Below are 17,179 nucleotides of genomic sequence, written 5' to 3'. Positions count from 1 at the left end.
CGTCCATGTTCTCATTCGGGATGGGCATAGTCATGAGTCGTTCGGAATTTGATGATTTGTTTTTGCAATTCGTTGACTATTTGTGATTCAAAGCAGATGAGGCAAAATGGAGTACACTACTGCAACCAACAGAGGCGCTGTTGAGTCAGTCTTGACTGTGGTCTAAAGAACAAAATGATGCAAGATAAGTCAAGTCAAGACCTCAGCCATGCTCATTACAACACTGGCATGGAAGCAGGAGTTCAGAGCATCCATGGAGATGATCCCATTCCAACCCTAAAAATCAATGAAATGGTCATCCATCACCCCCCCCCCCCCCCACCCCCCCACCCCCCCACCCCACCCCTCCCTCCCCACAGTCGATCAAGGAAATGTGGCCGAACCTGGCTCCCATACAACAAGATGGCTTCAGTTTCATCTGAAATAATCCCTGGAATCACCATCCTGTTGAGGTATTAACATCGCCATTGAAATACGACTTTGACTAACTTGGTTTCCAGCATGTTTTACATTTTTTCCTAAAATCATTTTTTATTTAATCCTAAATACACAGTGTAGCACAGCATCGCTTTCCAGCTCGGACATCCAAGCGTGTCCTATGTGTCCTGTCATGCTGAGTTCAGTCTCTCTTCTCCGGCATTTTTTTTTTCCTTTCCACCCTCTCTTGTCCTTAAGAATGCAGTGGTCATTCCAAGACAATTTTTGTTCCATTCCTCTTTAGATAAAAAAAACAGGATGAGAATACACTGAGGTACGAGCTGTTCAAAAATGCTGGAATATGAAGTAAAAACATAAGAAAGAAAAAGGGCTGATGGTCATCAAGAGGTCTGTTGGGTTTGAGAGTGCAGCCACATCAGTCAAACTGGACCAGATGCTACCAATGTCTGTAGTAAAGGGGCAGCTGAGGCTCCTCAAACCTCTCTGGACCGCTCCCGAGTAGTGCAGGAAGGTGTCTCTGAGGTCCCCGTTGCCTCTTAGCTACACTTGCACGACTTGACCACCATGTTGGACAGCTGCTCCACTTTAGGCGAGCGGCCCACGTAGTAGAGGATGGTGAGGGGCTCCAGGTCCTGGGGTACACAGCAGGGTGAGGCCGACGCCTCTGGGTTCAAGGTGTTGTACAGGCTCAGCAGCTTTAAGTGGAGAGAACGGGAACATCGGGTTCGTGACTTTTGATGATCCTTCAATGATTTAGTATGGTTCTTAGATAGTGGCTGGCAATGCGTTTTAGTACCAGGACTTTCAGTGGGTACAGATTATTAGTAGTTAAGGAGGTTGATAACTGATGCCGATATTCAATGTCACCAGCATAAAAAAAAAATAAAAATACAAGCAATTTTTAATTGTAATTAATTGCATGAATTCCATAGTTAACCCATAGTTAAATTAACCACACAATTTACATCTGTTGTAGCCTAAATGTACAATAAATTATTTTTAAGTTTTTCATACTCTTGTAAATTAACAAAAGTGTCAAGTATGGTTACTAAATACAAATATGGTTGTATCTTTTAGTACATTGATACAGTAATTTAATAGTAAGTAATTGAGAAAGTTGTTTGAAATTAAAAAGATATACTGGACAGTTTGTAATTTTCTGCCATTAGGTGGCATTAGGGTTTCATGTTGGACGTTGGTGACAGGAAGAATACTTTTTCTTTTCAAATTCGTTAATTGTATGAATACCATAGTTAACTCGTGATTAATCCGAAATTAACCGCACATTTTATATCTGTTGAAGCCTAAATGTACAATAAAATATTTTAACGTTATTCATACTCTTGTAAATTAACAAAAGTGTGGAAAAGTATGGTTACTAAATACAAATATGGTTGTATCTTTTAGTTTATTGATACAATTATTGTATTATTATTATTATTATTATTATTATAGTAAGTAATTGAGAAAGTTGTTTGAAATTAAAAAGATATACTGAACAGTTTGTAATTTTCTGCCATTTGGTGGCATTAGGGTTTCATGTTGGACGTGACAGGAACATTTTTATTTTCAAATTCAGAGCAATTGGTATTTGGAACATGGAGCAACTTGTGGACTCTGGGCCATTTTGATTATTGTAAATCACAACTAGTCACCAGTCCCCACAAATTCATATATTTTTATCACATTAATTATTACAAAATTGTGTCATACTGACTCCTTTGCACAACATGAAGTAAAATAAAGCATAAATGAAAATGTTTTTACATCAACTGCATTTAAGTTGTCAATACCTCTGGACATTGTGTTGCTATCCAAACTTGACTTTCTCTGACCAACCAATCCTAGGATTTAAAAAAAGCTGATGCTAACGTGGGCTTAGCAAGGTGGCGATTCGGAGCTGAACAGTAATCAGCACTACTGATTCTGAAGGCCCTCATAAACTGACATGGCAACATCGAAAACTTGAAATGGCCCCTAGCTTCGTGATGCTTTTGATCTCACCGTGCTGTGTGTGGTGTCAGCGCTGCGTAGGTAAGGACAAGGACCAGAGCAGAAGTTGGCGTAGTAGCCCTCAGGCTGATGTATCCACCTCCATCCCAAGTCCTGGCGGAAATTAATATAAAGCGGTCGCACGCAGCAATTCTCCTCATAATTGCTGCAGACAAGGAGGGAAGAGGAGATTAGCGCTCTTTAAAACACGACCATGTAACTCAACTATTTCCTCCCTGTGGCCTTGCTGCCACAGATGAAAAGTTCCCAAATTCCACTCTTAGGTGTGCCCTTATTTTCCCTTCCCAGTGAGGCCAGGTGTCTGTCAGCCCCCGAAAGAGGATATGGGAGGCGAGGAGATGCTTGGCATGTGAGAGTGGCAAGCATTTTCGAGTAGCTGCAGGGACAGATCCCGACATGTATCATGTCATCGCGTCTCGCTGATTAACACGCGAGCTCTTCCTGCCTGCCATCCCGCATGTTGGCTCGCCGCTCGCACAACTTGATTGCGATAACGCGCATGCGGCTTATCGTATGCGGGGGGACAGCGATGTGAATAATGGCTTCAAATGATGTCATCGTGTGCTTTGTCCAGTAGAGCGTGCTATCTGTCGAGACTCCAGAGACATATTGTAATCCTTTGCAAGACAATAATAATATAATTTAAGAAATGCTATTCTCAACTGTTTGTTTAACCGAATATTTATGGCCTCGGAGTGTTTTTCATACCAATATTAACTCATTCACTGCCATAAATTCATTTAAAAAAAATATTTTAAAAAATTCAGGGTGTTAGGCATTTAAAAAAAAAAAAATTAATTAATCGCATGACTTCACTAATTAGCTCACGATTAATTAAAAAAATTATATCTGTTCTAAATGTACAATATAAAAAATTCTAGGTTTTCATACTCTTAACAAAAGTGGAAAAAAAATTTAAACTAATAGAAAGAGTTCAAATGAATTTTTTACGTTTACAGCCGTCAATGGCAGTGAATAAAAAAAAAAAAGATTATTAAAAATTTAGGGAGTCAGGCGATTATTATTATTATTTTTTTAATTGTAATTAATCGGTTCTCATACTCTTGTTAACAATGTCAATGGCAGTGAATGAGTTAAGTGTAATTTTGACTTTACTACTGCAATTAGCGAAGGTTAGTGATATTACGCCACATTTGGCCTTGCGTACCAAATCAGGCTTACGTCGCCTCCATAGGAAGGCAACTCCACTATAAACCGATGACTGATTTTCAATGCACACCCAACGCCCCGACCTAATTTGGACCGGCATATGTTGGAAACGTTAATACTTGGGGTGTAACAGTGACTGAATTTATATTGGGTACTTTTCTGTAACATACAGAGTTCCCACATGGAACATATTAGCTAAGGACATTCCTCCAAAGAAGAGATCAGTGCCAAGATGCAAGTACAATTTTGTGACTTACATCAGTTGACTGATGTGAAAGGTGTATGAATGTGTAGTTCTATTTAAAAATACGATACAGGTATGTTTTTTCCTTATTTGTTTTTGACATCTATAAAAATATCTTCAATCAGGATCGTTATCAAGCAAGCTGATGTGCTGATTATATAAATCAGGTGGGCGGAAACATCTAAAACCTGCAGGATTCCGGACCTCGGGGACCGGAATTGGTGAACCCTGGCATAAAGGATATTGCCATTTGGGCTCAGGAACACTTCAGAAAACCATTGTCAGTTAACAATGTTCATCTCTACGTCTACAAATGCCGTGGAAAAGTGCTGCGGTCTGACGAGTCCACCTATCAAATTGTTTTTTGATATCATGAAAGGGCTAGAGTGGAAAAGGACCATCCAGAGTATTTTCACCGAAATGTTAAGAAAACAGAATACACAACTGTATGAAAAAAAAAAGGGGGGGGGTAGTGCCTGTTGTATGGGTAACTTTCTGCAAAGACACTATTAATGCTAAAAGGTACATACAGATATTGTCGCAATATACGCTGCCGCCCAACCAATGACTTTTTCAGGGAGCTTATTTTTCAGCAGGACAATGCCAGGCCGCTTTCTGCACATGTTACTACAACATGGCTTCAAAGTAAAAGAGCCTGCCAGCAGTCCAGACCTGCCTTCCATTAAAATGTGTGGCAGATTTGGAAGTACTAAATATGGCAATGGAGGCCAGGGCCTGTTGAGTAAATGAAGCAAGAATGGGAAATAATTCTGTAACAATTAGTGTCCTTAGTTCCCAAAATGCTTATTGAAAAAGTGTTGTTAAAAAGAAAGGCGATGTAACACAAATGTGTTGCAGGCATCAAATACAAAATGAGTGAAAATTGGCAAAAGACAATGACATTCATCCGTTTGAACATGTTGTCATTGTAGTGTATTTAATTCAATATACTGTAGGTTGAAAAGTATTTGCAAATAATTGTATTGTGTTTTTATTAACATTTCACACAAAATCAATCGGAACAGGTATTTGTATTTTATTGAGTACATTTAAAAAATATAATGTTACTACCTTTCTTTTAAAATATCTTTTAAATGTAATTATATATATATATATATTTTATTTTTATTTTTCTAACCTTTTTTTTTTCTTTATCACCACTTCTTTGAAGATTCTGCATTCAAATCCCCCATTTTAAAACACGTTTACTATTGTACGCTTACTTGAAGCAGTAATTGGTGTCAAGTGCCCTCTTGCGCCTGCGGGACGAGGAGTGCGTGTCCAGCCTGTGGGGGGGCAGCATCATGAGGATGAGATGGGGGTACAGCTGCTCCCTTTGTTTCTTGGAGCGGCTCTGGTCGTCAAAATCTGGCTCCGTACCTGCGGGATGGGAGGGAGCGAGCCGGTCACGCAAAAGAAAAAAGGTGTCCCCGCCGCAACTGACGACGCTCATAATCAACCGTCTGCTTTTACGGGCGGCTTATGTCCAGACTGGGCTTTAACTTTTCATCCTTCTTCAATAGCAGTCGCTCAGCGACTTCCTTCTTCCCACCGTCTGCTCGTCCGCTCTCGGCCTGATGGCTAAAGCAGCTCATATCTCAGGAGAGATGCTGCTGGTGGATATGTTGGCCCCGTTTTAATTAGGGCCAAACGTCTGAGCGCCATGGCAGCACATTCTTTGCGGCCTAGCCCGTTCCGGAGCGTTCCCAGGACCCGGGGCCCGGGGGCCCCTTGTACTAAGTGAGATACCAGATCGATGTCATTCCCATGCTCTTGGCCTTTCTTCCTTGGAGGAGGGAGAGCCATTATCTTTATCAAAGGCACTGTAATGATAAGTATTCATTTATGAATGAACATCAGAGCAGTGACTATTTTTTTTTGTGTGTGTAGAATTTCATTTTCATAGACCATTCTGCCCTTTGAGGCAGCATATGGGTCCAATTTGCTTATGTGACAACACTGAGGCTCACCGCAGAACACTAAAACTACCAACAAATGGCAACATTTCCTCATAACAACAAATTGTTCATCACGAGCAGATCAAACAGGTCAACAAACATCGGATGTTCAAACAACTCAAGCCATCTGCTCGTTATCTCGCCGTGGATCTTACAACAAATATAAAAAGCGAGTGTATTTTCTTTGTCTAGAGCAGAAATAAATCTCTACTATAACACCTCAGGGAACAAACTTAAGAGTTTGTGTTCAGTGTAAAATCATGAGTTGGCAAACACGGTCTAAGTGTGGTTCTTAACCTTGTTGGAGGTACTGAAAAATCTGTCGAAATCCAGTAAAACAGCCGGGAGTGAAGGGGATTGCTTCAGTGAAAATGGCTGGAGTGAATGAGTTAATGTTTTATTTTTTTCAGTCAGGACTCCAGAGTTGCCGGCCACCCATCAAGTGTGAAATTCAATTAGTTTGTCTATATGTGCCTTGTGATTGGCTGTCGACTAGCCCAGGTTGTACAGCACTCAAGTCCGTCAGCTGGGATCAAATCCAGTTGACCAAAAACCCTTATGATGAGCATAAATGATTATAGAAAAAAGATAAAGCCAAAGCATGCCCACAATCTTACCTTTAAACTTCACCTCGAGCACCTCGTTGGCATTCTCAACAATGTCGCCATTGGGCTTGAAGGTATGACATGGACAGTGCACGCTAATCTCCAGGCCAAGATTGGTTTCTGAGGGAAGAGTCAAATCGTATCTATTGAAACATGTAATCTAGCGCAAGAGAGTTCGGGTTCCCCTCGGATCCTGCCCCCAACCCACACTCACGTCTGTACATGAGCCACTCCCTCACTGTCTCCGTCACGTCGAAAGAGACCCACTCGGGCATCCCCTTGGTCAGGACGTTCTTGCCGCCGATGTAGCGCTGCTTGGCTTTCGGGTCGTCTTTCTGGAGGATCTGTGCAAGGAAAGATGAAAATGTGACCCAGCTGCGTGAAAGTAGCGTACGCACACGCAGAAGCAGAAGCAGAGCTGTCTGTTTCAGCCAGACTCTCCGGGATGCCTTGGGCCAAATGTCTACTCTTCATGGAAAAAGTGACTGTCTGTGTTGATATCGCCATTTTGCAAGTTAATGCCTGCGCGTTGCCCTCTTGCCAATGGGAACCTGGCCGGCCTTGGCGTCGAGAGGCAGTGCCACACGGACTGCCATGGTGGCAATCTCCACCAAATATGTCACCGTGCTCCAGATCGAGAGCCAATGATGGAGGGGATTGGATTCGGCACCTGCAAAGACCTCAGTCCAAATGTCCCTAAAGTCCTTAAAACCTTGAGTTCAACTCGGCGAGGATGAACTTTTTGCTTTCAACTTTGGAACTGTTAATTGCATTTCTTCCCATGGGAAATGTTGGTTTGCTCACTGAACAGATCAGAGGTCGAGCATCCTGGAATTGGATTGTGTTTCACCTTAGAGGTCATTAGCATGAGCCACAGATCCTAACGAGGTCCCTGAACAATGTCAGAATCTAATCTCACTTCCTGTGGGAACGAGGGTCCTGCCAGTTTCAGGCTTCTGCCAACCAGCTCTGGCGTGAAGACTGCGTGGGCAAACGAGTGACAAGCTCCATTTACTCCCCCCGGGGGGGGGGGGACCCCGTCTCTATCTCCTGGTGGGCCCCTGGAAACAATCTGCCCGTCTGACAGACTGCATTCAGAGCTGGCCAGAGGCGGGATGCAGTCTGGAGACGCTTGTCTAACCGGCAGGAAACGTAGGAACCCGATCATTATTCCGAGTCTCTCATGGGAGATTAATGAGGAAAATCTTTGACGCTTGACAAACATGCCCCAGAAAGACTATGGTACAGTGAACCCCTGTTTATCAAAGGGGATACGTTCCAGACCCACCCGCATAAGGTGAAAAACCACAATGAAGCCAGAAAAAAAAAAAAAAAAAAAGTTTTAAAGTTTTAACCCCGCCCACATTTAATGTTATTAAAACCCCCAAAAGTTTCTGACTGGGGATACACCGATTTTTGTCCGGGCCGATTATCGTGGTTAAGGAGTTTTACATCATTTACTTTTTCTCTGTCTTCTTTATCCGTACCTGCGCTTGATGATTTATGTTTCTGTTCCCAAATATCATGATTTTTCATGAATTCTTGCTCAAGTTAAGTGCTAGCTTGTTTTTGTCAAACCAGTATTCAATTTGAATGAATTCTGAAGTGCTAATGTCCAAAGATTGCTATAAGTTCTCACCTGAACCTCAATGTCAACTGCAAATAAAATGGCTTAGTCAGTCAAAACAAAGGTAGAATGAAGCTATATGAAAAAAAATAAAAATAAAGCTACAGCAGATTAGTAATATCACCAAAAGATGGACGTGCTCCTCCTAATTGCGCTCTAATTTTGTAAGGAGGCACATGGAATGATGATAGGCATTCGGACCCGGAGTGAGTCGGATGTCCAAATATAATTGTTTTCACCGCGGCTTTGTACTTCTTCTTGTCGTGACGTCGTTGAGCAACTGGATCGCATGTATTAGTTCGCTGCGTCTTTCACTATAACAAACAAGCTAGTGCACGGCCACCTTTGCACTTCCTGTTAGCCCTTTCAAAATGAAACAGCACGTACTTAAAACAGATTACGCCACACTTGTGACAGAGAGAGAGAGGGGGAGGGAGTGAGCAAGCGGGCATTAGCAAATGAACACACCTGGTAGAGCTCGATCCGCTGCTCGTTTTTCTTGGCACTGGCGTTCGGGATCCGCAGGGCTCGAAACTCGGCGCGGAACAAATTGGTGGAGTTCTTCTCCATGGTGGAGACGTTGAAGCGGAACACCTTGGAGGTAATTCCCTTCGGGCAGTAAGGGAGGTCATCTGCAGGTAAAATGGAAAAACATGACTCAACGGTAGCTTTTTTTTTTTATGTGGGACTCCCAAGAATAAATGTTGCTCTTGGCAGAATGTATTGAAGCATAAATTCACTTCTTACCTCATTGGGGCGATTATTATTAAAAGCTATTTTCCACAGATATTCTTACAGGGATGAACATGATTATCTTGTGATGATTTTTTTTCAGAATGCTTTCTCAGATGTGGCTTTTTTTTTTTTTTGTGCTCTATGGCTTCCCTTTAGCAAGTGCCGTGCATCGTGTGGGTTGTCAGCACCCAGCCAGGGCTTCAATCATGGATCACTTCCATCACTCAAGTATTGATCCTTTTTGTGTTTTCTTTACCCTAATGAGCAACAGCATTTCTAGCTCGAGTCAGCCAAAACAACTCGTTACTGTGTCGATGACACGTTTAAGTCATTTGGCATTCACAAACCCATCACGCGCTAAATCTTGCAACTTTCCAAAGCCTCTTGGTGACTTTTTTTGGGGGTCAAAATGATAAATTATGCAAATTAGGCACGGACATCATTTCGCGACTTTTAGGAGTTGGCAACATTACTGGGGGAGTTGGCAACATTGGACCAAACCAAAATGGGTATTTTTATACGTGAAAAAAATGCTAATGGCATATAAACCCGGTAGGGCTCTGAGGTCTGCAGACTCAGGTCAATGAGTGGAGCCCAGAGTTCAAAGCAAACATGGTAAAGCAGCATTTAGCTGATATGCTGCAAGCAAATGCAATAAGTTGCCAACAGAAGTTGGAATACTTTTAAATCCATGTTTAAAGCGATGCTATACTGTACTGAAGCTGTCAAAATGAATCGACAAGGAATCGATTACCAAATTAATCGACAACCATTTTAATAATCGAAAAATCGTTTGGAGCAATTTTTAAACTGAAAATTGTTGAAATGATCTGATTTCAGCATCAAAGTAAAAATGTATCCGATTAATCAACTGGATAATCGATATAATAATCAATTCTAAAAATAATCGATGACAGCACTATACTGTGCTATACTTTACTATATTGAGATCTTTTAAAACATTTGTAAAATAAATTTTGCAAAGTCCTTCTTGGAGTCGATCGGCTCCTTCAGTAACTTTAGTATGCTACCTTTTGTTTTGAAATGTGTTTAGTTATTTTGTTTGCAAATGCTTTTAAAAGTTTCACTTTAAATTCTGTGAAACATATTGAGATACCTTGTGTGTGAAATGCAATACAAAAATGAAGCTGCCTAGCGTAATAGCGTTTGCATAGTTGGAGCTGCAATGAAAACCACATTAGCATCCCCCTCCAATCATCTCTGGACCTCAACAGGTGCTCGGACAGTACTTCAAATATTGCCAAGAAGCTGGAACATGACAACGAGCAAGGACGTGAGCGACTGCAGGCAGCACAGTGGCGTGCGCACGTTGGATAAAATAGCACGCCGGCATTGAGCAAGATATAAATGGCCGCATTGTGCTTGTACCTGAAAAGCTTCCTGTTGCACCCGAGGCTCGCCCTTCTTTTCATTATATCAACGTATAGTTTATTATTTTAACAAGGCAGGCACATGCAGCGTGGAGTGAAACAAGCACATGGCAAACATTTTACGAGCCAAGTGGAAACGGTCATTTACAGCCAAGCTCTGGCTAATTTATTAGCTTCAAAGCGGTTCGAGTCTATCACACCCTCAGCTGATTCCCACCTTGAGCTGTTTTCATACAATGGAAAGTCATAAATGCAGCTGTGTATCTTGTGTCATCATCCAAACATCTCCAATTACTTCATTTGAGCCATAATCCGACTTCAGCGTCCTCCCGGCCATTATCTGATATTTCCACAAACGTTATCCTATTTATAGTTGACCTGTTCAGCATTCGTCCCAAGCCGTATATCTGCCCGGTGTTTCCACGCAATCTACAAGGAGGAAACCTCAGTAGCCCTTTGCTCTACTCACTCATTGGTCCCCACTCGAACCCCCACTGAAGGCGGAAAAAGCCCCCCTTTTCGAAAAGCAGATTTGAAATTCTAATCAAGTCTTTGGTTTCCTTTTTGGATGACCTCATTTTTCCCATTGCAACAGTTTTAGGTGGATTTCCCATTATGGCTTATTTTTGCCAATGGTCTGAAAGGTCATTTGTTCCATGTTGGCGAACGGAGGGGATAGCTTACATAATTAGAATGAAGCATATTTACTAATTTTATGACCCAATATTCGAGTGAGTCACATGCTGAGACAAACTTGTAGCTATCAAACAACAAAATCGAAGGGGGAAAAAAAAAAGTGATTTCAAAGCCAAACAAAACTTATAAGTTAAAAAGAAAGTCGCCAAAGAATAATATGTTGTATGCGCCATCGCTTATTTAAACGCGGCATTCTGATTCATATTTGTGGACTATGAATTCACTCATTCACAACCATTGACGGCTATAAACGTCAAAAATTCATTTGAACTATTTATATTAGTTTAACAATTTTTTTCCACTTTTGTTAACAAGAGTATGAAAACCTAGATTTTTTTTAAATTGCACATTTAAAACATATGAAATTTGTGATTAATCGCGAGTTAACTAGTGAAGTCATGCAATTAATTACGATTAAAAACTTTAATTGCCTGACGCCCGAATTTTTTTATCCTTTTTTTTCTTTTAAATTCATTCACTGACATTGACGGCTATAAAAGTCAAAAAATAATTTTAACTATTTATTTTAATCCCCCCACCCACACTTTTGTTAAGAGTATGAAAACTTAGATTTTTTTTTATTGTACATTTAGAACCGATATAAAAGTTGTGATTAATCGTGAGTTAACTAGTGAAGTCATGTGGCATGTTGAAGTCATGCGATTAATTACAATAAAAAAATTTAATCGCCTCTTGCCCCTAATTTTTAATAATCTTTTTTTGTTTTTATGAATTTATGGCAGTGAATGAGTTAAGCACCAACATCCACCCGTTTTTATCCATCCCAGCTGGCGGCCATTTTGCCTCTTGTTGTCAACTGACAATGCCATCACAGTTTGCTCAGGGCTCAGGTAACGACCAATCACGACTCGCCTGTCTCCTGAAGCTGAGTCATGATTGGTTGTTACTTGAGCCACTGTGATGTCACTTTCAAATCGACAGCAAGTCCGCACCCTGAGATGGCGCAAAACGGGTGGATTTTGCTTCTTAACTCATATTCCATACATGCAATATTAACTCATTCACTGCCATTGACGGCTATAGACGTCAAATTTTTTTTTAACTATTTCTATTAGTTTAACATTTTTTTCCACTTTTGTTAACAAGAGTATGAAAACCTACTTTTATTTTTTTTTATTGTACATTTGGAAAAAGATATAGAATTTGTGATTAATCGTGAGTTAACTAGTGAAGTCATTCGATTAATTACAATAAAAAATGTTAATCACCTGTCGCCCCTAATTTTTAATAATCTTTTTTTTTTTTATGAATTCATGGCAGTGAATGAGTTAATTACAGCTCAGCCTCAGAAAACAGTTGAGCATCTAAAATATTTCTTTATGTGATGCTACCACGGAAGAATATTAGTGATAGCAAAGAGGATAATTATAAATATAAATGTAGAACTGGAATGAAATGTCTGGTTCTGTGTCATATGAGCAATGCAATTAATATATATATATTTTTTTTTTACCAGTTTGTAACAAGAATACAGTACATTGTAATAAATTACACTGCACTTTAATTCTAGAAATTGGTCATTCCGATCTTACGTCACAAGTCAAAATGGCGGTTTTATGGTGCATTCGAGGAGGGGAAATGTAAACAACAAAGCTGTCTAATTCCGATAAATCCGTTGTTCTGGTTAACACAGTCGTCCCAAAAAGTGGCGTGAACATATGTTGCATTTAAATTCTTCTCAAACACTTTGAGGTCGGAACTGACACAATCCGAGTGGGATAAGTCCGATTTCCCATGTTCCTCGAATGCAACATTTATCCTCGGTGAAAGGACGCTCTCCGCTCATTGAAAAACATTGAATTTTGGATCGTTGTAATTTAATTTGTGAGGAATATTTTGATTTGAAAATGTGATCAAACGTTAGACTACGATAACAATATTCCCGGTTTGTATGCTAGTCACTAACAAAAGCGATACAATACATCGTGGAAATGAAGCGTTGCATTTTGGAAATAGAAGAAACGCCCGGATGTTTGGAATTGTCAATAGCTATAAAAGGCCACCGTGTGGCAGTATCACTCTTCAAATTCCTCGCAATTATGCAGCGTCCCAAAAGTCATTACTTTATACACATTTTTTTTGTCCCCGCCTCCACTTTATTGCCATCACATGATATCTATTCCAAGTTAAAGAATGAACTAATTTATTCACGTTTTAATTCCTATGTGATAAATAGTTTTGAAATCAGAGGATCCTCCTCGTCTCTTCTGTCTGACATCAGTAAGAAAAAAAAAGAACTTGGGAATCTCCTCTCTTTCCCCCCGTCGCCTGGAGGATCGTCTGTGATGTCACTCTCTCCAGAGCTTTGCGAGGGTAAACAAAGGAAAGAGGAAGCACGAGGCTGCAGGTGCACGCCAGCTGCTGAAGTGCCTTGACCTCATAAAAGGCAGTGCAGATGTGATTATCCACTCTGTTACACAACCTCCAGTTGTAAAAATCAGATGCACTTGCATTAAGGCGCTGTGAAAAGATCCAAATAAGATGCTTGTACTCGTCAAAACTTTTTTTTCACATTATCTGAACGGCAAAATGTCGTCGGCGCCAATCTGGACGCATCTTCATATTACTTTTTAAAGCGTTTTGCTTATAAATAGCAAATATTTGATATTGGTAGTCGTGTCTAGGAGAAAATGAAGAATGAGCGAAAAAGTTCTGTTTAACAGGGCGTGAAACACTTGACTACATTCCCATATACTCCTGCCTTCCAAAAAGAGCAAATGTAAAAGTCATTATATCCAGTGGGAATGAAAATGAACTGAATTATCAAGATGACTGACGTTATGTTCTTACATGCCCTGCTTTCTTTAAAATTATCTCATGGCAAAGAGGAGAAAATTGCTACTTAATGTATGTTGGCACAATTTGCAGTTTTTTAACGTCTCAGTGGGTGCCAGTAAGTAAGTCAAGCTCATGTCTTGTATTATCGCATCCCGTACGAGAACTGGCCATCAGCGGTCCCGCTTCTTGGACCTGTGTTTGTTTTGGGAGCCGTGCTTGTACCTTTTGACCAGTGGACAAACCTCTGAGCTTCATGTTCGGAATGTCCTGGTCACTTGGTGGGATGCGCGACGCGGATTCGATTTTAAAACGCAAACGCTCGGCTCGGAGGCTCTGCTCAGTGTCACATAAACACCCGTTGATCTGCAAAGAATTGGGCGACACCTTAAAAAAACAAACTCCATCTGGACAGAGGTGGTAAATCCAGGTCCAGAAAGTAAAAACCCTGCCACCGTTTGGCTTTAGCCACTTATGCTAGCTAGCTAGATCCCTAGCAGGTAAATGAGCAACCGGGGAGCTAGCTAGGGAGCCCGCTAGCTAGCACAAGTGGCTAAAGCCAAACTGTGGCCGAGTTTTTACTTTCTGGACTTGGATTTGCCACCTCTGCATCTGGAGGATCATATCATGTAGTTGACTTTTGTTCCCGACTGTCGGGAACAATAAATGGAGCGTGTTTTATACAGGAAATACCAGTGTGGATGAACACGGCAATTGGATGAAAACGCTAGGTTAGCTTCAGCTGCTTAATACTACAAGTAGAATGGGTTAACAGGAGCGCGGAACTTCTTATAAAGGAGGATGAAAAATATTAGGAAAATGTCAGCCTGAAAATGGAAATGAGGTATTGGAGTTGGCAATGGATAGTAGAAGCTAACTGCCTGAGAACCCCCCCCCCCTTTTTTTTTTCTTTCTTTTTTTTTTAGGAATGTGTCAGAATTAGGCTGGAGTTCCCATGGCTTTGGTGTGAGGTATGTATGAGGAATGGTGCTCATTCCAATTAGACTGTTTACTTTGGTCTCCCCTTTGCACGCGCGTAAAATCTGCGCTCAAACATATGACAGCATTTTAGTAGATACACTTGAGCCCACAATTATTCATTTGCTGGCCGCATATTTATTTGGTGAATGAATACCTTCTGGCTTGTAATGGCAAAGGACTAGGAAGTTGTGTTAGTGATCATAATAAAAGTTTTTTTTTTTTTTTTTTTTACATCTGGAAAATTGCAACATTGTCAGCACATAGCCTTCCCAAATGTGAAATTTGCTTTCTTCTCAGGATCCATACTTACTCAGATATGAGATGTTTTTATATACTGTACATTAATTTATCACACGTCTTTGCGATATGCATATTGCATGTGCTGTTATCGCGATATATCGTGATGCCCTAAATCTTGACATAAAGTAATGAAAATTGACCGTTAGTTTGGGTAACCCTATATTTGGACCATTAGAATGTACTGTACATTTACAGTAGAACATTATGTATAATGAAGGACTATACTCAAGTTTTTACATGCCTTTAATCTTTTGCCACTTTTCCCATCATTCTTTCATCTATATTTCTACAGTGCTTGCTTGTCTTAATTCGGGTCGCAGGTGAGATGGAGCTGATTCCAGCTGACTTTGGCTGTGAGGAATGTTACTGGTCACCTGTCAATCACAGGGAATATACACTAGAGACCAGTGTTTCCCAATCTGCATTGAACCCCTTCCCCCAAAAATTAAATAAATGGATAAATAAATAAAAATAAATCACAAAATGTATATATAATAGGCTAGCTAGTTTGAAAATTATATACAGTATTGGGTTAATGAACCATTATTTTTGTACCTATACAATCATGTTCATACCAATTATGAAATTCACACCTATGAATTATTTAGTCTTCACATGGATGTTTTCGAATGTGGGAGGAAGCTAGCGTACCTGGAGAACATGCAAACTCCACGCGGGAGGACTGAGATTCGAACCCAAGACTTTCCGAGTCAGACAAACATGCTAACCACTTGACAGTCATTCCCAAACAGTGTGAAATTATCCAGTTACTTAAAAAATTGTACAGCAAAATGCTCTTTCACTAAATGGCAATTAACTTGTGTACAGTATCAACTTACTGTTTTCAGGCGGCCCATTGATCATGTTGAACTTGTAAATCTCTTTAGCGTAGTACTCGGTCTCCGTGTTATCCTGTCCACAGCTCTGCTGCCGGTCTCTCCCCAGCTCCTCGATGAGCTCCTTGGTGCTGTTGTAGAGGGCCAGCACCTGGAACGGTACCTGGCTCGGACCCGTCGTCTGGGGCGGACTGGTCAATCGGAGTTTACTGAGGATCTGTCCCCGCACCGCCTCCACTCTCTTCTTCTTGATGTGGTCAATGTCCACGGTGGTGCAAGTGGAGAGCGACAGCACCATTGTCACGCCACTGGAGAGCAGGAGCAACAGAAGCGCTTTGCCCAGATTCATAGTTCACACACAAACTCTGCTCAGCCGCACCAGGTAAAAGAACGAAAACAAGCGCGCTGAGTACGAATCCCTTTCCTCTTTTTTTTTTTTTTTATTCACGTCGTGAGTGAGTTCGGTTCCTGGAGGTGTCCCATGATCTCGAGCGCTATGTCATCTTTGCAAAGTGCGTCTTTGCGAGAGTGCAAATCCGCGCCATGGCGCCAAATAATCTCAAGACTTCGTGAAAACTACGCGTCTTATTCTTCATTCCCCCTCGGGGATCGCGCACTGTGCATCGCGGGTCACTCTCTCCATTGCAAAACGCTCTTGTCTTTCCACTCGGGTGAGGAGCCAATGCAGCATATACAGACTTAACCCTCCAGCAAAGTGCAACGAGCACCGCGCTGCCTCCAACCTTTATACGCTCCGGGTGTGACGTCTCTGAGGGAGGGGCGGCGAAGTGTAGACCTCGCTGGGACAGTTAAGGTCCGTCAAAATCATTCTGGAGGCCCTGGGCAGGTTTGATTGACATGGCAACACATGAAGACGGATATCTGATTGAAACAAATATGCAAGATGTGCGTATCAAAGCAGTGCAGGCAAGAGAAACGCTACAAAATCAAGAGAATAGACTCTTAGTAATAAACTGATACAATTTCTTGTACAGTAACAATATAATTTTGGCTGTACATGTAAAGCGTCGGATAGTGCTGAGGTCAGCAGAGAAAGCGTTGCTGGCTCTGCACTCATCACTGGATAAATAAAAACAACAAATATCGTATGTAAATCTGTCGCTCTTGTTTGTTTGTTTGTTTGTTTGTTGTTTTAAGAGTGACGGCGTGACGCCAATAATATCCAACTTAAATAAAACCAAAGCCAACAAGTGTTTTTGATATGACACTCCAGTCAATGCTGGGAAAGGTAATGCGTGCTCAAAAAAGGCACAACAGTGACACTTTGTGGACATTGGTTGGTACCACATCTGATATCGACCGCGTTATTTTGTTATGATTTTTTTTATTTTTTACGTTGTGGTGATTTTAAAAAGAGGTTAATGTTAC

The 17,179-nt window shown here is 41.0% G+C and overlaps 1 protein-coding gene across 1 annotated transcript; it reads right to left on the bottom strand.

The window, feature by feature from the left end:
- Positions 1–493: 493 nt before the first annotated feature.
- Positions 494–16,524, bottom strand: tgfb3 (transforming growth factor, beta 3). Its single transcript, XM_086094240.1, has 7 exons — positions 15,794–16,524; positions 8,524–8,687; positions 6,643–6,772; positions 6,441–6,548; positions 5,089–5,245; positions 2,443–2,596; positions 494–1,133 (listed from the first exon to the last, which is right to left on the bottom strand). The coding sequence occupies exons 1-7, from the start codon at positions 16,137–16,139 to the stop codon at positions 975–977; spliced, it is 1,218 nt and encodes a 405-aa protein (XP_085950366.1). The 5' UTR covers positions 16,140–16,524; the 3' UTR covers positions 494–974.
- Between the last annotated feature and the right edge of the window lie 655 nt (positions 16,525–17,179).

The sequence above is a fragment of the Leptonotus elevatus genome, chromosome 14 (assembly GCF_054856555.1).
Source record: "Leptonotus elevatus isolate MCC_2025b chromosome 14, RoL_Lele_1.0, whole genome shotgun sequence".
NCBI classification, from domain to species: Eukaryota; Metazoa; Chordata; class Actinopteri; order Syngnathiformes; family Syngnathidae; genus Leptonotus; species Leptonotus elevatus.
The sequence above is the reverse complement of the archived record's forward strand: the minus strand, read 5'-3'. Positions and strand labels throughout refer to the sequence as shown.